Source organism: Podarcis melisellensis (genome assembly GCF_964234715.1).
Source record: "Podarcis melisellensis genome assembly, chromosome: 16".
In the NCBI taxonomy this organism is placed as follows: domain Eukaryota; kingdom Metazoa; phylum Chordata; class Lepidosauria; order Squamata; family Lacertidae; genus Podarcis; species Podarcis melisellensis.
In genome coordinates, this window is record NC_138533.1 from 10,242,808 (window position 1) to 10,268,662 (window position 25,855).

The 25,855-nt window shown below is 49.9% G+C and overlaps 1 protein-coding gene across 4 annotated transcripts; it reads right to left on the minus strand.

The window, feature by feature from the left end:
• Window positions 1-534: 534 nt before the first annotated feature.
• On the minus strand, window positions 535-25,137 carry SCAMP3 (secretory carrier membrane protein 3). Of its 4 annotated transcripts, none has more exons than XR_014163486.1 (10): window positions 24,992-25,137; window positions 18,517-18,594; window positions 16,849-16,983; window positions 10,491-10,611; window positions 8,790-8,918; window positions 6,993-7,152; window positions 5,874-5,975; window positions 4,368-4,485; window positions 2,263-2,864; window positions 535-845 (listed from the first exon to the last, which is right to left on the minus strand). XR_014163486.1 is itself a non-coding variant. In XM_081891842.1 (10 exons), exons 1-9 carry the CDS (start codon window positions 25,046-25,048, stop codon window positions 2,718-2,720), a joined length of 1,047 nt encoding a protein of 348 aa, XP_081747968.1. In that variant the 5' UTR covers window positions 25,049-25,137; the 3' UTR covers window positions 535-845; window positions 2,714-2,717. The 4 variants fall into 4 exon arrangements, 3 of the variants coding, with proteins under 3 accessions (XP_081747968.1, XP_081747969.1, XP_081747967.1); XM_081891842.1 differs by having other exon boundaries at window positions 2,714-2,864; XM_081891843.1 differs by having other exon boundaries at window positions 535-2,864; window positions 16,849-16,980.
• Window positions 25,138-25,855: the final 718 nt, after the last annotated feature.

Here is a 25,855-nt window from a genome sequence, read left to right on the forward strand (position 1 = left end):
AAAAAGGGAAGGTTGACAGCTATGGAACAGAAATCTTGCAGCAGCAGCAGTGGGAGGCCCCATTAGCAAAATGGTGCTTCAGGTTAAGAACCGTTTCAGGTTAAGAACGGACCTCCAGAACGAATTAAGTTCTTAACCCGAGGTACCACTGTACTGCAACAATCAATGCAGATCTCTAGGTGGGCTGACATACTCAGAAGATTGTTCGTCAGATGAACTCAAGTTGTTGAAACTGAAAACTTGCTGAACGTGCATTTGGCGTCTTAGCAAACAAAGGATGCTGAAGAGAACAGATAGATAAAAATGGCTTCTTGGGTTTCTGCGGAGAAACAACTTGCTGTACGGTAAGCCACCCAGCTGGGAAAACCCAGGCAGATGAGTGGGGTATAAATAATAAAATTGTTGTTGTTGTTGTTGTTGTTGTTGTTGTTGTTAGGGTAGCGGGACAAAGTACTGGCGTTACAACCAGGAAAGCTAAAGCAATATGGTCCCCCGCCCCCCGAAGCCCCTTATACATCAGCCCAGGAGACCAGCGAGTTAAAATGTAGTTTATTCCTTAAATAAAGTTCCGTTAAGTCATCTTGCATTTGGCACAGCAAAATAAATAATAAAAAAGTCGGGGTGGAGGAAGAACCACGCACGCACGGACAAGAAAGTCCAACATGGGGGGAGAGGAAGGGCATCGAGTGAGTCAGGGAAACATTGGCTACGCGGCACGGACCCGGTAATTTCAGACGCAGGGAAAAGGAGAAGGGCGGTCGGCCTTCGGGGGGGTCAAACAAACGGAATGAGCCACGGAAGAGAGGATCGAAAGCCTCTGGGCTGAGATCTGGAACCGGCAGGAGCTGAGAGAAAGAGAGACAGAAAGAGCACAGGTGTGAAACCGAGACCAGGGGGAGAAGAACCGGCAGGTTCCCTTTGCTCTTCAGAGCATCCCAGGCCACAAAAAGCAGGCCTTCGAGGCACAGGGAGAGGAAGGCGACCTGGCTGGACCTCAGACCCCCAACCCTCACCTGTTTCCTTTCCTTAAGCCATGGTTCAGGAGAATAAGGCGAGCGCAGATGGGGACGGAAAGAAGGAATAGACCATTTTAAGCAGAATTTGGATAGTGGGGTGCAGGCTCCCCCCTCAGATCTGGAGGCAGAGAAGGAACAGGGAGTGCTGGGAAACCTCTAAAAGGGTGCCAAACCCAAAACAGATACCTATTTATATCAGTCCCTCACCCCCACTTTAAAAAATGAAGACACACAATATCAAAGATAAGGCAGGGCTGTAATGGATGAAAAACCTAGGGAGAGTTGGGGTACAAAGATTTGGGGCACAGAGCTCCCCACCCACAGGCCATGTGGGGAAAGCAGGAGGCATGGAGATGAAATTCTGTGGCATCACCCGCAAGGGTTCAGCTCAACGACGACAAGGGGCGGGGAAATAACCCAGTACTGTTCTATTTACTAAAATAAAACAGATGTAGGCCAACACCACCCTCCAGTGGCCAGCACCGGCAAGAAAAAGCCCTATAAAACTTGGTGGAGGAGAGAGCCTAGAAAGGGAGCGCAGCAGAAGCAATGGCCGCTCTGAGAGCAGCAGTTAGCTAATAAAGAGGGCGCAGCAGAAAAAGCCAAGCGCCTCTTCTCCCACAGACGGACCCACACGCACAGGCCCCCAATCTGCACTATATACATTTTACATTTATGTCATACCGCTTTAAGCAGCTACTTTGGCTTCCCCCAAGGAATCCTGGGAGCTGTAGTTTGTTAAGCGTACCAAGAGCTGCTAAGACACATTAGAGGACTACAATTCCCAGAGTTCCCTGGGAAGAGGGACCGATCGCTAAACCCCTCTAGTAGTAACTGTGTGAGGGGAAAAAAGGCCTGCTAACAGGTCTCGGCGCTGTTGACAGACTAGTTTCCCAGGATCCTTTGGGGGGAAGCCGTGACTGTTTATAAAGTGGTGTGATCCTGCTTTAAATGCATAGTGCAGAGGGGGCCACAAACACACACAAGGGTTCAGGAAGCACCTCTCTGCACTGAACAGGAGGAGGAGGACCCCTTATCCTGCCAGTGTAGTTCTCCCTGCTCTGTTTTCCACCAGCAGGGAAGATGTTCGAGGCATCAAAGCCCCTTGCCATTTAAGGGGGGCAACCAATCAGGAAGCAAGGGAGGCAGAGAGAATTGTGGGAGATGCGAGGATCCGGCAGCCCATGGTCGCAGCTCAAAGGAAGAAATTTGGGGAACTTGGGGAAGTGCCCCTGCCTCACCCCACCTGGGCTAAGCTGAAGGAGGGGGGGGCACGTGAAGATGCTTCAGCAGTTGAAGAGTCGCTCCTAGCAAGGCCTCCATCCTCCACGCAGCCTTGGGAGAAAAGGCAGAGAGGTCCCCTGCTGCAATCTCCGGCGCCAAGGCGAAGAGGTTCAAAACTTCTCGCAGAACGGTTGCAGGAGATGAGCCGCAGATGCCGATTCCATGCTGGGTGGTGGTTGTGGTGGTGCGGGGGGGGGGTGGAGAGTGAAAGGACGGGGGCGGGCAGGGAGAGCACAGCCTTCTAAAATCAGCACACATAGGAAGGACGTCTGACGAGGGAGAGAAGGAGAGAGAAAGTGCAACTCGGCTTGTCGGTCGAAGCTGCCCCCGCCCCGGTTGGGAAGGGGGCCGGAAGAGGAAGAGCAGCGGCAGATTTCTAACACATGCGCGTGCGCACACACACACACACGCACGCCTTTACGAAGGCCGGAAAGCGTTGCTCGCCGCCCCGGTCGCTGCGTTGGCGGCCGCCGTGCGCACCGCTTGGTTGGAGAAGACGCCGGCGGCAAACTCCTCCTGGGCTTTCTGGAAGCTAGCGCCCGTGCGGCGGTAGAGAGAGTGGATCTGTGGGGAGAGACAGACCGGAGATGGTTGTTCAGAGTACTGGCTGTGTCCTATAAAAGCCCTAGATCAGGCATAGGCAAAACTCCAGGTGTTTGGGGCTACAATTCCCATCATCCCTAGCTAACAGGGACGCGGGTCGCGCTGTGGGTTAAACCACAGAGCCTAGGACTTGCCAATCAGAAGGTCGGCGGTTTGAATCCCTGCAATGGGGTGAGCTCCCCTTGCTCGGTCCCTGCTCCTGCCCACCTAGCAGTTCGAAAGCACGTCAAAGTGCAAGTAGATAAGTAGGTACCGCTCTGGCGAGAAGGTAAACGGCGTTTCCGTGCGCTGCTCTGGTTCGCCAGAAGCGGCTTAGTCATACTGGCCACACGACCTGGAAGCTGTACACTGGCTCCCTCAGCCAATAAAGCGAGATGAGCGCCGCAACCCCAGAGTCGGTCACAACTGGACCTAATGGTCAGGGGTCCCTTTACCTTTACCTAGCTAACAGGACCAGTGGTCAGAGATAATGGGAATTGTAGTCCCAAACATCTGGAGGGCTGGAATTTGCCCGTGCCTGCCCTAGATGGTGTCAGCCAGGTGATGGACGTTAACTCCCTCCATGCCACCAGAAGGTTGGTGATTCGAGCCCACCCAGGGATGGCTGCAGACAGGACCCCCACATTGCAGGGGGTTGGACTAGATGTCCCTCAGGGTCCCTTTCCAACTCTACCATTCTACCTGCACAGGTGCTAAGATCCTCAGGTGAGCACTATTTATTGAATTTATATATTGCCCTATAAGCCACAAAATACATAATAAAAACAACAACCCAATAGGCCCCTCCCCACAGATCAACCAAAGGCCTGGTTAAAAAGGAACATTTTGGCCTGGTGCCTAAAGGTGTATAATGAAGGCAAACCTCTCTGGGGAGAGGATTCCACAGGTGGGGAGCCACTGCAGAGAAGGCCCCGTTCTCATGTTGCCACCCTCCGGACTTCTCAAGGAGGGGGCACACAAAGAAGGGCCTGAGATCATGATCTCAGGGTCCAGATAGGTTCATATGGAAAGAGGCGGTCCTTGAGGTATTAGTGTCCTGTAAGATTTCTATGGCCAAGAAATCACAAGAAATCTATGGCCAATTGCCACGGAAGGAAGGAAGGAAGGAAGGAAGGAAGGAAGGAAGGAAGGAAGGAAGGAAGATGTGCTACCATAGTGATTAAGGTTTTAAATGATAATTTTAGGTTCTATGTTAATGACTAAGTTTTAATTTATATATTTTTAAACTGTTGCTATATCTGTATTGTCCCTGTTATACCTAATTGCAAATTCAAATGTATCCTTATCGTGTTTTATGACTCCCTTGATATTGTATGTGGGCTGGAACTGGTCTGTGACTGAAATAATAAATTCATTCAAGGAAGGAAGGAAGGAAGGAAGGAAGGAAGGAAGGAAGGAAGGAAGGAAGGAAGGAAGGAAGGAGAACAGACTGGGAGCTCAGCAACCTTCAGCTGCCATACTCACCCTCTTCAGCATGATGATGCCAAGTCCGGCGACAACCGTGAAGAGTGTGGCCACCAGCATCATGAGAATGGCCACCCCAGTGTTCAGCTTCAGCGCTGTGAGGCTGACGATCCAACCACTGCAGTTGAGGGGGGGGGGAAGAGGGATCAGCGCCCGTGAGCAAGGGGGGGGGCAATTGATAACTGTGAGCAACCCAGCAATTTTAGGCATAAGGAAAATCTCCCCTAAAAGCAGCCACAAAGCGTAATTATTATTTATATGCCTGGATTCCCCCGTCCCGCACAAAGCAACTTGCAAACCATTTTAAAAACAAAGAATAAGAGTTTAAAGAAGGGGGCCAGTCACCATCTCTTAGCCTAACCCTACCTCGTTGTGAGGTCATTGTGAGGATGAAACAGGGAGGAGGAGGAGGACCACATATACTACCTTGAGATCCTTGGAAGATAGAGGTGGTATAAAACTGCAATCAATCAATCAATCAATCAATCTTTTTTTGTTAATTATTTTTTTTTAAACAATCCAGCAGGCATTTTAACTGAATTCCAGTTTTATAGTTTGGACCGATTTTTGCTTTTGTTGTACAGTGGTACCCCGGGTTAAGTACTTAATTCATTCCGGAGGTCCGTACTTAACCTGAAGCACCACTTTAGCTAATGGGGCCTCGTGCTGCTGCCGTGCCGCCAGAGCACGATTTCTGTTCTCATCCTGAAGCAAAGTTCTCAACCTGAAGCACTATTTCTGGGTTAGCGGAGTCTGTAACCTGAAGCGTTACAAGGCTCCCTCCTTGGCTGTGGGCGAACCTGTGGCCCTGCCCTTTAGCTGTGAAGTTCCTTCCCCACAGAGACGCAACCCAGTACCTTCATTATACAGCTTTCCGCGATTGCTGAAGGTGTGCCTCCTTTATATCCCTGGACTTTTTGTTGGAAAAACGCCCCCGGGAAGGGTGCCAACTTCCCAAGGCTTCTCTCCGGTGGTCACTCTCTGGCTGAAATCCTCCCTCAGTCCAGAGAGACCGGTAATAAGCGACCCCTCCATCCTGAGAGGAGCACACTAATCTTCTGGCATCCCATCACAGAAGAAAGAGACAGTCCGTAGTCTACTCACTACTTTATTAAGACTGTATAAGCAGCTCTTACAAGCATGACTGCTCTCCTGAGCATCAAACACAAGAGTCTCCGACTCGACTCACACTTCGACTCAGAAGCGAAAGTAACTCTCCGGTTACAAGAGAACTGGCAGAGACTTCCTGTCTCACGCTCAGAGATATCACATGTCAGCAATCTAGCTGCTCTTCGCAGCTGGTGAGATATAAAATCCCAACACTTTTGACGCCACAGATATATATTTCCAGGACCCGCCTTATTTCTGTGACCGCCAGTTGATTTAAACTGTTTTCAACCTAAGTGTTTCAATTGTTTTAGCTTGCCCTGGGACCTCAGGGCAGGTAATAAATTGAAGTCACAAGACTGCAGGCCACAGAGACAGCGAAGAACAGGGTCGCCTTACCTGAACCCCCAGCCTGGGATGCCAATGGCCTGGAGAACGTAAACCACATCTTGCGCGAAGAAAATGAAGAAGAAGACGAAGAAGTTGAAAGAGCTGTCACTCCTGAAAGAGGAGGAGAGAAAGGAAGAGTTAGGACCCTATTGCTGTAACTGGGCTGTGTCTGTTTATAATATTTAGATACTGCTGTTCCATTGAAATAAATGTCAGAGTGGTTCACAACAGTCATACATAAAACCAGACCAGTAAAAAAACTCTATCCATATAAAACTCTTATTCTCAAGAATGGGGAATCGGTGACCCTTCAAATGTTGCTGAGCAGGGGTGCCATGTGTCCCCCTTTTCCAGGACACATCCTCTTTTACAGGGGTAAAAATTCTGTCTGGGTGGATTTTTTAAATATTTGCCAAATTGTCTCTGGCTATGACTTTTGGATGATACATTGACATAACTGGTGGTTGAAGACTTGCTTTTTTCTTTTCTCCTGCCTCCCCTCAGCAACAGATCACAGCTTCTATAGCCTACATATAGTAAAGGTAAAGGGACCCCTGACCATTAGGACCAGTCGCGGAAAACTCTGGGGTTGCGGCGCTCATATCACTTTATTGGCCGAGGGAGCCGGCGTGCAGCTTCCGGGTCATGTGACCAGCATGACTAAGCCGCTTCTGGCAAACCAGAGCAGCGCACGGAAACGCCATTTACCTTCCCGCCGGAGCGGTACCTATTTATCTACTTGCACTTCGTGCTTTTGAACTGCTAGGTTGGCAGGAGCAGGGACCGAGCAACGGGAGCTCACCCCGTTGCGGGGATTCGAACCACCGACCGTCTGATCGGCAAGCCCTAGGCTCTGTGGTTTAACCCACAGCGCCACCCGCGTCCCTTCAACATATAGTAGAGCTATTTAAAAATGAGAGTCGTCGTAGCATCCTCATTTTTACTCTTCAAAATGTGGCGTTCCCCTCACTAGGCTGCCTGCGACTGAAGGGAGTTGTGAGCCCAGTTTACATTCAGGTGGGCCCAAAGGTTCCCTCATTCCTTAGGCAGCGGAAACCAATTCCCAAAATATCCCCGCTCCATGGCAACACAAGGCCTCGCAGCCGCACGCCCATTTTCCCGCCGTACCTGAAGGCCTTGTACATGGGCCGATACCAGCAGAGGAAGGAGCAGGGCGTGAAAATCAAGGCCCAGAGGATTGAGAGGCCAAAGCCTGAGCCGCCCCCAGAATCCACGCAGAAAAAGGCCAGGGAAGCCAGGAAGTTGAAGAAGAGAGTCACAATGCCGGCTGTGGGGACAAGAAAGGGGGCGTGGGTTAGCTGATCTCGAGGAATTGGGGAGAGAGAAGGGCAAAGGTGTCCCCCACAAACTGCAGCCACGGGGTGGGGGGGCAAAAGCTAAAGCCCTCCCTTGGGACGCAGCTGTGACCCCTCTCTCTGTCCTGTACAGAGTTAAGACTAACCATTCTTTTTAATTCTGTGCAATCTCCTCCCAAAGGCTGCTCGTTTGTTTATTTGTGGCTTGGGTTCGTTTACTATCCTGCCTTTCTCCCACAGTGCAGAACCCAAGGCAGCACAGAGGATAAATTTGAAAAGATGCAACAACAAAAAACCCCCACAATAAATATAGATATTTCAAAAAAACAAATCAGTACCCCTATTCAGTGAAAACACCCAAAAGTGTTTAAAAGGACACACACACACACACACAATGATGTGGCTTGTGTTTCCTAGCTGCCGTATTTTTCACTCTATAAGACGCACCAGACCATAAGACACACCTAGTTTTTGGAGGAGGAAAACAAGAAAAAAAATATTCTGAATCCCAGAAGCCAGAACAGCAAGAGGGATCTCTGCGCAGTGAAAGCAGCAATCCCTCTTGCTGTTCTGGCTTCTGGAATAGCTGCGCAGCCTGCATTCGCTCCATAAGACGCACACACATTTCCCCTTACTTTTTAGGAGGGAAAAAGTGAGTCTCATAGAGCAAAAAATACGGTAATTTGTACTTATGCCTTGAGTGTGTGTGTGCAAGCTTGCAGGCCACACAGAACGCTTCTTCAGGTGGTTGTTTGTTTCCTGTTTCGAAGCTGCAAAATAACTAAAGCATGTGAGGAGGATCCCCATTGACACAGTGGCCTTAGGCTAGTTTATCTACGTTCTCATTGTGCTGTCAGAGGCAGCATGCCTCTGAATGACCAGTTGCCACGAACCTCAAGTGGGGAGAGTTGTTTGTTTGTTTTTAATATGATTTTTATTAATTTCTTTTTCAACACAATATTTCAGCATACCAATAACAAAACAAATAAACTCTTTGCTCTACTGAGCTCGTGACTTCCCTCCATCCTTTCAACCGGTTTTTAATCTTCAAATCTTTGTGTCGTACTTTATATCCTCTACTTCAGACCTTTATATCCTTATGATCAACTCTGTCTCAATGGTCTATAAAGTTTTGAGATCTACAGTTGTTGTTTGCCCTCAGGTCCCCTTCCTGGGCTGTCCCTAAACACCTGGCTAGCCGCTGTGAGAAAGAGGACGCTGAAGAAGAGGAGTTTGGATTTGATATCTGGCTTTATCACTCCCCTTCAGGAGTCTCAAAGCGGCTAACATTCTCCTTTCCCTTCCTCCCCCACAACAAACACTCTGTGAGGTGAGTGAGGCTGAGAGACTTCAGAGAAGTGTGACTGGCCCATGGTCACCCAGCAGCTGCATGTGGAGGAGCGGAGACGCGAACCCGGTTCACCAGATTACAAGTCCACCGCTCTTAACCACTACACCACACTGGCTCAACTGGAACAGTGATGGGCCTTTGGTTTGATCCAGCAGGATTAAGACCACACCTGCTCTAAATTCTCCCTGTGGCTGCCAGGGACCTTCTGCCTGCAAGACATAGACTCCTCTGCCGCTGTGCTGTGCTTCAAGGACTTACCCATCCACAGGTAGTACATAGTCGTGACCGTTTTCTGTGATTCCACGGGGATCTCCACAGGGATATCCTGATAGAAACACGGCTTCACCGGACAGAAGGAAGGCAATGGAGGCCAGTTGTTCTGATGAGCTGCAAATCCAAAAGCAGAAAAACAAGAGTGAGGCAAGTGGCAACTTCAGGGTCCTTTCACGATACTCACAGCTAAGCCCCCTCTAAGATTATATAATAATACTCTAATAATACATTGCAAAGATCCATGCAGATCTCCACCATGCAGATCAACTAGATCTACTATTTTCTGCGCCCCTACATGGAGGCAAATGATTTGGAGTGCTCCAATATCTTTTTTTCAGAGTAACTTACTGTATTTTTCCATTTATAAGACTAGGGTTTTTATTTTCCTTCAAAAACTAAGCTTAAAAATTGGGGTCGTCTTATACATGGATAGTGATGTGGTTGGAGAGGCGATTGGTGGCTGCTGCGAGCCGGAGATTGTCAGCGGCGTTTTGGCGGGTGATTTGTTGTTGCGGCAAGTTCCACAGGCTATTGGCTGCTGCGGCAGTTGGGCGGGCGATTGCCGTTTGTTGTCGGCGAGCGTTCAGACGATTGGTCGCTCCGTCGATGTGCGCGCCATCGGCTGTCTTGGTCCCACGAAAAAGTAGACTTTTCCATTGTACAGTCACACCTCATGTTATGTCCGCTTCATGTTAGGTTTTTTCAGGTTACGTCCCGGAAGTGCCGGAAAGGGTTACTTCCGGGTTTCGCCGCTTGCGCATGCACGCAAAATGATGTCACGCGCATGCGCAGAAGCGGTGAATCGCAACTTGTGCATGCGCAGACGCGCCACTACAGGTTGCGCTCTTTTCATGTTGCAAACGGGCCTCCGGAATGGATCCTGTTCGCAACCAGAGGTACCACTGTACGTAACAGAACTCGCATGTCGTTCTCTTGAAACTGAAGCACCTTGTGGTTTCGGTGTTCCTAAACACTTCGCTTTGCAGCTGTCAGGGAACTGCCATCGGAGCCAGAGGCGGAGGAAAGGCTCCAGAGGGATGCCGGAGAGGGTCCCAGCAGGGAGAGAGGCAGCCCATCTGCTGGGGAAGGAAATCAGCGTAGCACCAGTGGAGAAGGGGGGCAGATGGGGGAATCGGAGAGGGGGCTCCAGGACTCTTTACCGGAGACCAGTGGGGAGAGCACGGGTCCTCCGCTGCCCACACCCTCCCTGCGCAGAAGACTTCCACGCAGGGAGAGTAGGAGGAGACTTGGCGTCAAAGAACTTCTTTGCTGGAAGAAGTTCAAGAAACGCCCACTGACGGATTCTGCCAGCGATTGAGACAGCCACGGGTGAGAGGCTGTCCAGACAGAAAGGGTTCAACCAGGTAATCTAGCCAGGAGTGGCGGCAACTTACTCACGAGCAACCCCTAGAACCATTACAGCAGCCTACAAAACAACCTCCTCTTTTTTCTCCAGAGTGATGCCTGGAGCCCATCCTCAGAGGCTGCCTCCCCTCCTTTCACTCTGACGGGCTTCAACCGGAGCGTGTGGCTAAAAAGCTCCCCTTTCGCCCTGATTGGGCAACTCTGCGACAGACCCTGCTGCAGGAAACAGTCGTGGTCTTTGGCACCGCCTCCCCGCGGCCCCAGATCACTACACCCCCAGAGTGAGGTCAGGGTTTTTCTTACTGCCAGGGTGGGCTATACCTGCTCCGCCACTCAGAGCAGCGTTCTGCAGTTCTCGCTCCCGCCGGTCCAGCTCCTCAGCTTTGCGGTTCAGCTCCTCTTGCCGTTTCAACAGCTCCGCCGTGGCTGCCGCAGTCGACTCCTGGGGGGAAAGCAGGAGAAAAATCAGCAGGAATGAAAGAGGAGGGACTGTCCTTCCCGATGTGTATTTTTCATCCAATTGATTTTTTATTATTATTTAAATGTCTATGCCACTTTTCCATATGAATATGCTCAAAGCAGCTCACAATGGATACGTAAAATGCGTATCAATACAGTGGTACCTTGGTTCTCAAACAACTTGGTACTCAAACAACTTGGAACCCACTTGGAACCCAAACACTGCAAACCTGGAAGTGTTCCGGCTTGTGAACCTTTTTCAGAAGCCGAATGTGCACTGCTTTGAGTGTTACACTTCCAATTTGAGTGCCACACTTCCGTTTTGAGTGGTTACACTGAGGTCTGTCTGTTTTTGCTATTTATTTTGCCTTTTTGTTTTTGCAGCTCTTTTTGTTTTGTTTTTGTTTGTTTTTGTTTGTTTTTGTGACTGTGTGAAACCCAGTTCTGCTACTGACTGATTGATTGATTGACTGCAGTACATTGTTTATTGCTTTCATTTTATGGATCAATGGTCTTGTTAGATAGTAAAATTCATGTTAAACTGCTGTTTTAGGGGTTGTTTTTAAAAGTCTGAAACTTTCTATGGGAAAGCGCACCTTGGTTTTGGAACGCTTTGGTTTTGGAACGGGCTTCCGGAACGGATTAAGTTTGAGAAGCAAGGTACCACTGTACATCACTACTAAATTATTTTAAAACACAAACACTCCAGCCAATAACCCAATTTGGTTCTATGAACATTCAAAAGCAAACATATCAATGGTATCACTGAGAGGGAACGGACTTCTGGAACGGATTAAGTTTGAGAACCAAGGTCCCACTCTAACTGCAGAGCATCCACGCACAGAAAGGCAGTCTTGTTTAACAGCCCTGGGAAAAGAGCCTTAAACTATTGCTCCAAAGGGAAAATGAGAAAACTATTATAGTTTCCTGCCTACATACGTAAAGATTCTTATGATGGCATAGTTTTCTTTGTGGGTGTGGTTTTTTTCCTTTCATTTTTGGTTTCTGTTTGTTTTGCTTTGTTTTTTGTTTGTTTGTTTTTTGGATTTTATGTTTGTCATTTTTGTTGTAATTTTGCATTGAAAATAAATACATAAATAAAGGAGAAAACTATTTCTGCCTGTAGTACATCAGAAGGTCTCTAATCGGCCGAAGCAGGTGCACTGTAACCCATCAATGGAAACGGTGTGCTGTTTCTTTAAGGGAAGTGGTTTGGGAGTGTCACAGGGAGAGTGGTCTGATATCTCTCAGAGTTAACTCGCCCTCGTTGAGTCTTCTGAGAAGTGAAAGTAAGTGGGTTTCTTTTTCCCCGCTCGTTCATTTCCTTTTCTCTTTACAGTTTGTAAAAGCAGCCTTCTGCTTGACGTAAACGAAGTTTGCCAATGAATCAAAATAGATCTTTGTTAAAAAAAGAGAAGCCAAACTTCGGAAAACCATCATTCCGTTAAGAAAGCCTCGGCCGGCGCAACATCACATAATCACAGAAAGTGGCAATGGCCTCAGAAAGCAGCATTATAAGAATACTAGTTTCATTTTTTTAAATAACCCACACAATGACAAGTCACTAGTCCTGAAGATTGGCTTGAAGGAATACAAGCTGAAAAGAACAGATGAGCAGCATTCTTGGGGAATCAAAGAGTGCAAGTTTCACCACCGTTTCTTCATTTATTAATTATTATTATTATTATTATTATTATTATTATTATTATTATTATTATTATTTATATACCACCCTTCAAAGATCACGGGGCAGTTTACTATACGCAAAAATACATAGCATAGTAACAAAACAAAAGAAAAATACCCCCCCACACACAGAGTTTAAAAGGCCATAGATTGTTTAGAGGCTTAAGAGAAGAGGAATTATTTTGCCTGACACTTAAAAATATATAATGAAGGCACCAGGCAAACCTCCCTGGGGAGAGCATTCCACAAACACGGAGGCACCACAGAAAAGGCCCTTTTGCATGTTGCCCCCCCCCCAGACCTCTCATGGAGGAGGAACACAAATAATGGCCTCAGATGACTAACGCAGAGTCCAAGTTGGTCCGTACTTAACCAGAAACTGTTCTTAACCTGAAGCACCACTTTAGCTAATGGGGCCTCCTGCTGCTGCTGCGCCACCGGAGCACGATTTCTGTTCTCATCCTGAAGCAAAGTTCTTAACCTGAAGCACTATTTCTGGGTTAGCAGAGTCTGTAACCTGAAGCGTATGTAACCTGAAACGTATGTAACCTGAGGTACCACTGTAATCCTTTAAGTGGTCTTTTTTATTTCGTGGCAACTTACGATGCTGTGTTGTCAACTGTGGCAATAAATTGCTTGGTCACCATTCCAAGATGCTTTGGACTTGCAGTTGGACTTGGACTATTTCTGGGTTAGCAGAGTCTGTAACCTGAAGCGTATGTAACCTGAAGCGTACGTAACCCAAGGTACCATCGGCTGGGTGAGGACTGCAGGGCCTGCTCCCTTCTAGGGCCTTTTCCAACTGGCCCAGGGGGCGTGGCCCAAGCCCGCTCTCCCAGCTATAAAGGGACTCCTGCTGCTGGGAAGCCTCGGACCATCGGCTGGGTGAGGACTGCAGGGCCTGCTCCCTTCCAGGGCTTTTCCAACTGGCCCAGGGGGCGCGGCCAAGGCCCTTATTCCAAGTGGTTAATGTGTTTTAAAATGTCCTCAAGCAGTCGGTGGCAATTTAAATTTGTATTTCTCTTTTTCCTTTTTTCTTCTGTTGGGGTGGGTGGGTGGTATGGATATTTGGTTGGGGATTAATTTTAGTATTATTGTTCTGTTTTGTTTTCTGTTGTTTTATTGCTTCTGTATAGTTTGTATTTTGTTTTTAAGGGGCGGGATCAGGGCTGCCTGGGAGTGGGGCCCCAGCCAACACGATGGCTGGGACAAGTTCCACAGGGGCGGAAGCACTGGGACATCCGATCTCGGTGATCATGGGCAGGAGGCGGAGTTACGCTAAGACCAGACCATGTCATTACCGAGGAGGCAGGTTTAGTCGCTGTTTGAAGACTATCCCTGCCTCCGGGTCTGGCCTTGACCGGATGGATACTGGAATCAACAGGGGAAACCCACATGACCTGAAGGTGTTGCTGTGTAATGCCAGGTCAATGATGAATAAAACCACTGCCATCCACGACCTGATTGTGGATGGAGGATTTGACCTGGCATGTGTGACAGAGACCTGGTTGGAGGAAGCAGATGGGCCTGTCCTTGCTGCCGCTTGCCCACTGGGTTTCTCTTACGCACAGCAACCCAGGTCATGTGGGCGGGGAGGGGGGGTTGCAGTGATTTTTAGGAAGTCACTAGTTTGCATCAGGCGTCCTACTGGGAAGACCCAGTTTTCTGAGTGCATGTTCTGGAAGTTGGGCAATAGGGGCAGTACAGGATTCCTTTTGGTGTACCGACCTCCCCGCTGCACCAAGGATTCCCTGTCCGAGCTGCTTCAGGTCGTGGCGGATGTTCTCCTGGAGACACCTAGCTTGGTTGTCCTAGGGGATTTTAACATCCATGCCGACACGACCTTACAAGGGGCCGCTCGGGACTTCGTGGAAAGCATGGCCTCCATGGGGCTGTCCCTGAATAAGTTGGGCCCAACTCATAGTCATGGACATGCCTTAGACCTGGTATTCACCTCTAGTGACGTGGGTGATCTGACACTAAGTAAAAGTGAAACCAAAGAAGTGCCATGGTCAGATCACTTCCTGGTGCAACTGGACTTCTCCGCGACCCTTCCCCTCTGCAGGGAGGTGGGACCAATTCGGATGGTCCGCCCCCGCCACTTAATGGATCCAAATGGTTTCCAGAGAGTGGTAGGGGATGCTTTATCCCATGTTGATGGCCTTTCAGCTGATTCCCTGGTGGCCCGCTGGAATGCGGAGTTAACCAGGGCTATTGACTGTCTGGCTCCGAAGCGCCCTCTCCGATTGCATGGAGCCCGGACAGCCCCGTGGTTTTCTTCGGAGCTGAGGGCGATGAAACAATCGCTGAGACGGCTAGAGCGTCGGTGGCAGAAAACTCACTCCGAATCTGACCGGACACAGGTTAGAGCTCAACGTCGAGCCTACCAAGTGGCGATAGCGACGGCGAAGAAGACTTTCTTCACCGCCTCTATTGCATCTGCAGAAAATAGTAGCAGGAGACTCTTTCAGGTGGTCCGCAATTTAACGGAACCACCTTTACCACCGGGGCCTTGTAAAGACCCCAAGATCTCCTGCAACGATTTTGCAAAGTTTTTTGCAGATAAAATCACTCATATTCGGAAGGAGCTAGACACCACCGTGGGAGCAGGGCTGGGGCGGGAGAGTGCTAGAGCCCTGTCTGGTCAAGTTGCATGGAATCAGTTTCAATCCGTTACCCCCGAGGATGTGGACAGGCTGCTTGGACGCGTGAAACCAACCACCTGTCTCCTTGATCCTTGCCCATCCTGGCTAATAAAAGCAAGCCGGGAAGGGCTGGGCGATGGGCTCTGCGGGGTGGTGAATGCTTCCCTCTGTGAGGGAACATTCCCAGATCCGCTGAAAGAGGCGGTCGTTAAACCGCTTCTTAAAAAACCATCTTTAGACCCGGCCAGTATGGCCAACTATCGCCCAGTCTCAAATCTTCCATTCTTGGGCAAGGTGATTGAGCGTGTGGTTGCTGAACAACTCCAGGCACGCCTGGAGGATGCGGACCATTTGGATCCCTTCCAATCGGGGTTCAGGCCTCATCATGGGACCGAAACTGCCTTGGTCGCACTGGTTGATGATCTCCGGCGAGCTAGGGACAAAGGTGAGAGTTGTTTCCTAGTTCTGCTGGATCTCTCAGCGGCCTTTGATACAATCGACCATAACATCCTTCTGGACCGTCTAGAGGGGCTGGGAGCTGGGGGCACTGTTATACAGTGGTTTCGCTCCTTCCTCCAGGGCCGTGTTCAGAAAGTGGTGGTGGGGGATGAGTGTTCGGACCCTTGGGCCCTCACTTGTGGGGTACCTCAGGGTTCCGTCCTCTCCCCCATGCTTTTTAACATCTATATGAAGCCGCTGGGAGAGATCATCAGGGGGTTTGGACTGGGTGTCCATCAATATGCAGATGATACCCAGCTCTACCTCTCTTTCAAATCAGAACCAGTGAAGGCGGTGAAGGTCCTGTGTGAGTGCCTGGAGGCGGTTGGAGGATGGATGGCGGCTAATGGATTGAGGCTGAATCCTGACAAGACAGAAGTACTGTTTTTGGGGGACAGGGGGCGGGCTGGTGTGGAGGACTCCCTGGTCCTGAATAGGGTAACTGTGCCCCTGAAGGACCAGGTGCGTAGCCTGGGAGTCATTTTGGACTCACAGCTGTCCATGGAGGCACAGGTCAATTCTGTATCCAGGGCAGCTGTCTACCAACTCCACCTGGTACGCAGGCTGAGACCCTACCTGCCCGCAGACTGTCTCGCCAGAGTAGTGCAGGCTCTAGTTATCTCCCGCTTGGACTACTGCAATGCGCTCTACGTGGGGCTACCTTTGAAGGTGACTCGGAAACTACAGCTAATCCAGAATGCGGCAGCTAGACTGGTGACTGGGGGCGGCCGCCGAGACCACATAACACCGGTCTTGAAAGACCTACATTGGCTCCCAGTACGTTTCCGAGCACAATTCAAAGTGTTGGTGTTGACCTTTAAAGCCCTAAACGGCCTCGGCCCAGTATACCTGAAGGAGCGTCTCCACCCCCATCGTTCTGCCCGGACGCTGAGGTCCAGTGCCGAGGGCCTTCTGGCGGTTCCCTCATTGCGAGAAGCAAAGCTACAGGGAACCAGGCAGAGGGCCTTTTCGGTAGTGGCGCCCGCCCTGTGGAACGCCCTCCCAGCAGATGTCAAAACGATAAACAACTACTTGACATTCAGAAAACATCTTAAGGCAGCCCTGTTCAGGGAAGTTTTTAATGTATGATATTTTAGTGTTTCCTGGTTTCTATGGAAGCCGCCCAGAGTGGCTGGGGGGGCCCAGCCAGATGGGCGGGGTATAAATGGTAAATTATTATTATTATTATTATTATTACCACTGTATTTAAATTCCTCTTTTGTTACTTCCGTTACAAAAGCAATGCAGCAAGGAAACAAAACTCGTGCAGAAAACAGAAGACGTTTTGGAGGAGTTAAGAAACGGAAATAAGAACGTAAAATAAAAAGCGACCATCCTGGATTTATAGTCTCGAACCCAGGAGCGTTTAAACGCAGGCGCTTCCCCCTTACCTGAGTGCCATAGGAGCCGTAATTCTTGGGCTCGGTGGGGCTTGGCTTCTTGGCGGGCTGCGAGGCAGGAGCTGGCGGTGCCGCAAGGGGGGCCGGTGAAGCCGAGGGAGGGGCAGCGTACGGAGGGGGCAGCTGCTGCAGAGGGGAGAATGTAAGAAGATAAGATGCGCCTGACTCCTGGATCAGGCCAACGACCCACTTAGTCCAGCATCCTGTTCTCCCCGCGGCCAACCAGATGTCCCAATGGAAAACTCTCAGGCAGGATTCGAACACAAGACTGCTTTCCCCACCTGCGGTTCCCAGCAACTGGGATTCAAATGCATTCCTGCCTCCAACTGTTGAGGCAGAGAATAGCCGTCATGGCTGGTTAGGCTACTGGCAGCCTTCCCCTCACCCTCACCCTCACCCTCTTTTATTTTATTTCTTTAAATTTTTATTGGAAATGTTATTTACAACATACCGTATTTTTCGCCCTGTAGGACGCACTTTTTCCCCTCCAAAAATGAAGGGGAAGTCTGGGTGTGTCCTATGGGGCGAATGCAGACTTTCGCTGAAGTGTGGAGAGCGAGGGGTCGGTGCGCACCGACCCCTCTCGCTCTCCAGGCTTCAGGAAGACATCCGCAGAGTTCCCCGCAGGGCTCCCCACGTTGCGGATAGCAGCCTGCTGCCCGATTCGCGGGGCGCCCTTAAGCAGAGCGCACCTCGCGCCGGGCAGACATCGGCCAGCCCCACAAGCTCGGGGGACAGCAGGCAGGCGCAGCGCCGCCATCCCACTGTTCCTCGACCTGGTTCGGTTTCCCCTACCTGCTTTTGGGGGGGAAATAAAGGGGGGGAAATTTCCTTTATTTCCCCCCCCAAAAAACTAGGTGCGTCCTATGGGATGGAGCGTCCTATGGGACAAAAAATATGGTAAATAACATAAACACCCCACCCCCCCAAATACATCAATCCACCCTCATTAAACATGAACATAACATAACATACATTGAGCATAATGTACAACAATACAAACAACCTAATAAAAGACTTCCTTTATCTGGCCTCCTTACTTACTTCTTATAAGCTGTTTCCTTTATGAATAATTATTAATATTTTTCTAGTTATAACTTAAATATCCACAAAGTCTCCTGCAGAAATTAATCGAAACAAGTCCAGGTATGTATTTTAGGGCACCATTTTGTGAAGTAGTCGCTGCATTTCCCCCATGCTTTTTGAAACTCTTGTCTAGTGTGGTCTCTAATTGCCTCTGTTAATCTAGCCAGTTCAATATCCTCTAACAGTTTGTCTTGCCATTCCATTTTTTGGCACAGTTTCTTTTTTCCAGTTTTTAGCAATTAGCTAAAAACTGCCTCATCCTCTTTCAAAGCCATCCAAGATGGCGGCCATCGCAGTTTCCTGTGGCAGGGAGTTCCATAGTTTAACAATGCTTCTGGACTCCCTACATGCTGCCCTGACGGCCTCAAAAGAACCCCGGCCACCATGCGCCCGTGTAAGGAGAGACACGGCAATTTCTCTCACAGGCACACCAGTTCTAGAGAGTTTCCCCTCAGCACCCCATACGCCGAGTGCAATCTCAGCCCAGCTGCAAACTGGGCCTCGGAGACTTTCCCTCACCCTGTAAAAAGAAGCAAGAGCGAAACTGGTGTAATAAAAGAATAGCCCTCCTACCGCTGTGTTATCAAAAGGGTTGTAGACATCCAAGGTGGCGTAATCCGACGTCGGCCTGTGCTGTACAATGGCGGGGTCCTGAGAAGACAAAAGAAGTTGTGTTTAGATTCGAGAACTGGTGTAGGTGTTGAAGTCAGTGACTGATATGGTAGATTAGCCTTCCCTGACTTTGGATCCCCAGATATTGGTAGACTACAATTCCCATAATCCCTGGTCACTGCGCCATGATGGGAATTGTAGTCCAACAACACCCGAAGTTGGGAAATGGCTCTCAGTGGCTCCTAGTCTTAATAATAATAATAATAATAATAATACAGTGGTACCTCAGGTTATGGTACCTTTGGAGTTACGAACGAGGCAAAGACTTCTGGGTTTCGCCATGCGTACATGCGCAGAAGTGCTCTATTGCGCCGTGCGCACGCGCAGAAGCAGTACCTCTGGATATGGATTTTTGGGGGTAAGTACGGATCCCCAGGATGAATTAAGTTTGTATCCAGAGGGTCCACTGTAATAACTTATTTATACCCCGCCCATCTGGCTGGGTTTCTCCAGCCACTCTGGGCAGCTTCCAGCAAACTATTAAAATACAGTAATTCATCAAATATTAAAAGCTTCCCTAAACAGGGCTGCCTTCAGATGTCTTCTAAAAGTCAGATAGTTGTTTATTTCCTTGACATCTGATGGGAGGGCGTTCCACAGGGTGGGCGCCACTACCGAGAAGGCCCTCTGCCTGGTTCCCTGTAACTTTGCTTCTCGCAATGAGGGAACCACCAGAAGGCCCTCAGCGCTGGACCTCAGTGTCCGGGCAGAACAATGGGGGTGGAGACGCTCCTTCAGGTATACTGGACCGAGGCTGTTTAGGGCACCAACACTTTGAATTGTGCTCAGAAACACACTGGGAGCCAATGTAGGTCTTTCAGGACCGGTGTAATATGCTCTCGGTGGCCGCTCCCAGTCAGCAGTCTGGCTGCCGCATCTAAGACAACAGGCCTCTGAACGGCAGTTACTGGGGAACCCAAACTGGGAATGCTATGCACCTCCAGATGGTGGGGATGTCAGGCGTTATCCTGGCACCCAGGCCTCCTCACTCGGTCGCAGGTGGCCAATAGCCAGGTGCAAAATGCAGGGATCGCAATTTAATGCCCCCCTCCCAGCTGAGCAGCGCAAACAAGCTGTGTTGCCCCTGCTCGCGAGGCAGTGGGGTGAAAGTGTCTCAGCTCCCACCGGGCCAAGGCAGCTTCTTGTTTCAACATCATGGTGTACAGTGGTACCTCGTGTTACAGACGCTTCAGGTTATAGACGCTTCAGGTTACAGACTCCGCTAACCCAGAAATAGTACCTCGGGTCAAGAACTTTGCTTCAGGATGAGAACAGAAATCACGCAGCGGCGGCGTAAGGCCCCATTAGCTAAAGTGGTACCTCAGGTTAAGAACAGTTTCAGGTTAAGAACGGACCTCCGGAACGAATTAAGTACTTAACCCGAGGTACCACTGTAACTCCAGATAGCGATGTTTGGCTGGTGATACATCGTGCTGGTGGTGTTTCTTTCTTTCTTATTATTATTATTCCGCCAGATTGCTAGTCAGCATCGTTTATGGTTAGAACTAGTGACTAGTAGCCGCTGGAAAAGTTATCCTCTGCAAATTTGTCGAATCTTCTCATGCTTCGTGGCACAACTCCATAGAATCCTAGAGTTGGAAGAGACCACAAGGGCCATCGAGTCCAACCCCCTGCCAAGCAGGAAACACCATCAGAGCACTCCTGACATATGGTTGTCAAGCCTCTGCTTAAAGACCTCCAAAGGAGGAGACTCCACCACACTCCTTGGCAGCAAATTCCACTGTCGAACAGCTCTTACTGTCAGGAAGTTCTTCCAACTCCGCTGCATGCAAAGGTGGTGAAAGGGAGCCATATTGGGCCCTGCCAATTCAACATAAAGGAAGGGGGTGGGGGAATGCTTTGAATGTGTGGCATGGCTATCACCCCCTGATCGCCTGAGATCATCCCACAAAACCACCTGACCTCTGCGCAGTTAAGCTGTATTCATCTAGCAGTGCCTACATGAATCAAAGCTTTTGGTGTCAGTTCTCTGAAAGGCTTTTTCCTGTTGAAACCAGAGGCACCTGCAATTCTGCAGAAAACATTTCTGAATTTCATAATCTTAAACATTTGTGATGTTTTAAGGATTCCCTTGTACGCTGCCTTCGTATGTTTCTTCTGTGAGTTGGTGGTTTGCAAAAACTTTTAGGAACAAAAATACGCATCCCTTTCAGTCCTAATATCTTTTTGCTGTTCGCTGTGATAGCATCTGATTGGAGCCTCCATCTTCTGGGCAAGTCTACCTCCGAATACTCTGTGTGCTGGGAGGGCGGAGAAGGGAGGGTGTGCTCTCCCCCCCCCCACTCTGCTTGTCGGCTTTCTGGAAGCTTCCGGCCAGCTGTTGTTGGAAACAGGATGTTGAAGCAGATGGTCTTTGGGGTCTGATTTCGCAAAGCAGGCCCTGTGTTTTAATCGCTTATATGCTGGCCAGTTGCTGTTATTGTTCACTCTGCACACAAAAAAACCTTGTGGGAAAGGAGTGTTGAAATGGAGCGCTCTAAAGCTACATGTTTTGATTTGAAGCCTGTCTGAAGCGGGTGGCTCAGCTCTTGCATAGCTTCCTGAGATGGGCAGGATGTGGAGGAGAATGCTCGAACTCTCTGCCTCTGTCAACAGCGTCGCCAGATTGAGCCTAATGGTTCGTCTAAGTCCAACATCCTATTCTCACAGAGGCCAACCAGTGCGAAAAGACACCCCTTCATTGGAGGTTTGTAAACAGAGCTCAGCTGGCCATCTTGCAGGGATCCTTTAGCTGTGATTCCTTGCATTGAAGGACTAGAGTGTGATGGCCTGGGACTCGGGCTCGGATTCAGAACCAGAGGAGACTCAAGTCTGTACCATATCCTTTGCCTGAGGCATCATCTGAACCAAGTCTGAGGCCTGATCCTGAAGAGTCCCAGTCTGCACAGGTTCCCCTGCAGCAAACACCAGCTGGGCTGAGTCAGGGGCCTGAGCCTGCCCTGGCTCCAGATGCGGGGTTACCTCGTTGCCTTCAGCTGGGCCATCACTTACAGCTGCTCTACTACCAGTTGGGTCAGGGGAGGCTGAGGCAGCCTCTGGGTCTAGTAACCCACCGACGTCTCCTGAGCTGCAGAGACTCAGGTCTGGGAGAAGGAGAGACCTGAGTACTCGCAGGAGGAGTGCTCGCCTTCGGGCGAGACCAGGAGGTGAGTCGCCGGGGGATCAGGACCGGCCGATACCCCGACAAAGATAAAAGGCTGTTGGACCCCGCCCCAGGTTGCGGGAGCAACGTTGCTGTATGCTTGACCCTGCCTGAGATCCTGTACCTGTCCTTGCCTGGTTTCCTGCCTCGTGTCCCACCTTGGCCCTGTCGGACTGACTCCTAGCAGAACCTTCGGATTCTGGCCTGGTCCTGAACCGCGTTTCACGGGTTACCCCCAGGCCCAGCACACAGAAGTCCCTCGAGGCCTCTTCCCAATTCTATGATTCTACAACCAGTTGCCTTCTGGGACATATACTAGCAGGACCTTAGTGCAGTAGACCTCTGCTAGTGTGCAGTGTTCAAAATGAGCCAGGCACATTTTGCACCAAGCTATTGGCCACTTGAGACCAAGTGAGGCTGTCTGGGGGCCAGGAGGGGGCCTGACATCTCCACCATCTGGGAATCATTGGATCTGGGCTGTTTCCACACACTAATAACCCATCCTGAAAAATTATGTCAGTTATATTTTTTCCTGCACAACTGGAAAGCATTTCTGGAACCAAAATGCTTTTTTCTGTGCCAGCCTGGGCAGGAACAGCGAATGGCGTTCCAGTGAGCTGTTGTCGCTGGTCTTCACTTAGCCCACATGGCTGCCCTGATCACAGTTGTGAAGAATATCCCGGCGTTATGAATGGCCCTTGTTGCCATTAAGAAAAAGAGGTCGAGATAAGCCAATATACATGTGGACTGTCCCTGGGTCAAGTGACTTTTCTTCTTTCAGTTCTCTAAGCTCTTAACTGAGCTTAAAGTTGCCATCTGAACTGGCCAGATGTTTAACTGAGAATCAATCACAGTCAGTCCATTATTTGAAAAATAAGACTTGAGAGCCGTCTTGCCCCAAAATGGCAACTAGACCTTCTGTTTTGGTGACTGTACCCTTGGTTTAAGGAGCCATTTGGCGCTTAGCTTACAGTGGTACCTCGGGTTAAGTATTTAATTCATTCCGGAGGTCCGTTCTTAACCTGAATACCACTTTAGCTAATGGGGCCTCCTGCTGCCGCCAGAGCACGATTTCTGTTCGCATCCTAAAGCAAAGTACTTAACCCGAGGTACTATTTCTGGGTTAGCGGAGTCTGTAACCTGAAGCATCTGTAACCTGAAGCGTATGTAACCCAAGGTACCACTGTATATATCTGAATTTCTAACACTGGACAAGAGTACCCCTGAGCACTCACAGATAGCACCCACACAGAGGCTTAATGATGATGATGATGATTAATAATAATAATAATTGATACCCCGCCCATCTGGCTGGGTTTCCCCAGCCACTATGGGCAGCTTCCAACAAAATATTAAAAATACAATAAAACTTCCCTAAAGAAAAAGGCTTGTGGAAAGCAAGACCTCCAAGCACTGTTCACAGCTCTCTCTTTTGACCAAAGGATAAATATTGACCCAGGCAGTTACTCATTGCCTATGGAAGTTAGGCAACCCATTTTGCTTAGAAAAGTTGGGTTGGGCCCAAAGAACAGTAGAAGGGACAGGAAGACAACATGGAAGATGTCCAGCGTATCAGAAATATTTCCCAGTCGGAGAAGACACTATTTGACAATAAAAAAACGACCACACTTGAAAAGATAGTCAACAACAGGCCTACAGCTCTGAAGGAACCACGTGCTTGGGGTCTCATATGATAAAACCCCAAGGTTAATAACCTTATTGAGTTGACAATAGTTTACCCCACCTCAGATCCTAGTTATCTCTAGGAGAGATAAGTGACTGCAGTGGACCAGGCCAAACCTTAAGAGTTTCACAGCCGTGGAGTTGAAAGGCGGAAGAGGCAATTAGAATGAAGCCAAGCGGCCAATTATCCAAAGAGATCTGGGCTGGGCGAGCAGCTAGGTTTATTTAATCCAGAGATAGGACAGAATGCAGCAATTCTCAGGAGGTGGAGATAAACGAAGGCACCATGGGAAATACTATTTGAAGAGTATGTGTAAAGCCCCTCAGTTATTCTAGGGCTCGGGTGGCTCCGTAACAGGCAGCCTCCAATTATTCCTGAGGATTTTTAATTTATTTTTAAGGCAGGGCAGCCACAAACACTGCAGCGTTCTAGAATAGTATGGTTGACTAAACAGATCCAGACAGATCAATTGTTTCTTACCCCAACTGATGAGACAGGAGTGGCGAGAGAGGCCCTCATTACACCAATAAAGAGTAATTTAAAAAATTAAGCCTGCCCTACAGGCTCGGCTACAAAGGATCCATTGACCACCAGATTCAAAGCAGCAGCAAACGGCAACAACAATTGACTGGCATCTCGCTCTTGCTCTGCCAACAGTCGCCAGGAGGAAGAGTCGCTTCTGAAGGGTCGGGATGGGGGAAGCAGCAGACGGTGGTTCCTAGGAGCCAACTCCTAGGGGCCCGAGGTCCCTGACGCCTCTCCCCAATAAAATGTTTGAGGGGGCGAGGCCACCCGCTCCCCGCCCAAGTTGATGGGCATTGCCATTCAAAGAGTATGTGTGTGCCGCGTCTTGGGATCGATTATGTGGGGAGGGGCTTACCTGCCCCTCCAATATTATATTCAAGTTGGTTTATTATAAGGGGGGGGGGACAATGGTTGGGGATGGCAGAGAGACCAGCACCCCACAATCACAGTACAGTGGTACCTCGGGTTAAGTACTTAATTCGTTCTGGAGGTCTGTTCTTAACCTGAAATTGTTCTTAAATTGAAGCACCACTTTAGCTAATGGGGCCTCCTGCTGCCGCTGCACGATTTCTGTTCTCATCCTGAAGCCAAGTTCTTAACCCGAGGTACTATTTCTGGGTTAGCGGAGTCTGTAACCTGAAGCGTATGTAACCCGAGGTACCACTGTACCAGGGGCAAAAGCAAACCCAAAACGGAGAGCCAAGAAGGCGCCCGACTTACTCCCAACTTCGGACTTACCACGGGAGGAGAATGGGAGGTTAAAACCCCTCTGCTCACCTCCCCCCCGAGGGACTGGGGGCAGGTAAGCTACGAGCCCCCCCCCCACAAACCTCAAGACAACGGGCAGGGGGTCAACGAGATCAACGCCCCAGGGGAAATCCTGCTCCCCGAGTCCCCGGTCCTTATCCGGGTAAAGAGCCCCTTTTACCCCGGAATGGGCACCACCACCCCGGGGGAGGGGAGGAGAAGCCGCGCCCCCCCCCGCGCGCCCCCGCCAGACGCACCTGGAAGGGATTCCCCGTCTCCCCCTCGAAGGGGTTTCCCCCGCCGTTCAGGGCCATGCCTGCCCGTCCTGCCCTCCCTCCGCCGAGCGTTCGACTGCGTCGCCTCGCCTGCGATGCTCAACGCCCATTGGCTGCCGAGGTTCTACGCGTCACCCGCAGAGAGGGAGGGGATTCCTACGCACGTGACTGAGAGGAAACGGGGGAAGCGGAGCCGTGACGCCCAAAGGGAGATGTCACCCGCGCGGGGGATGATGGGAGATGTAGTTCTATACAGAACTTGAGTTTAGAGAGGGGACTGGGCGCAGGGCATGCTGGGGGCTGTAGTCCCATATAGGATACGGAAGAAGTGCAACGAAAAGGGTATCAGTCATGCCCCGCACCAGGGGTTAGGCAACATGGAGCTGATGGACTCCAACTCCCATCAGCCCCAGCCAGAATGGCCGGCGGCTAGGCTTGATGGGAGTTGTAGTTGCTGGATTACAACTCCCATCGTCCGTAGCCATTGGCCGTGCAGGTTGGGGCTGGTGGGAGTTGGAGTCCAGCAACAGATTCCGTGCCCTACACACGTTGCTTGAAAAGCACATGGCACCTCCTCAAAATCCTGGGAATTGTAGTTTCTTAAGGATGCTGGGAATTGTAGCTCTGGGAACTACAGTTCCCAGGTTTTTCCCGGGGAAGCTGTGTGCTTTAAATGTATGGCATAGGCGCAGCCTGAGTTTCCAGAAATGGCTACTTAGATCAGTGACGGCCTCCAGGTGACCAAATTTGTTGAGTGTTCATTCTGATTTCTTGCACAATTTTTTGTAGGGCAACTGTACAATGCCAGCTGCTTATTAAGTACAGTAGTACCTCAGGTTACATACG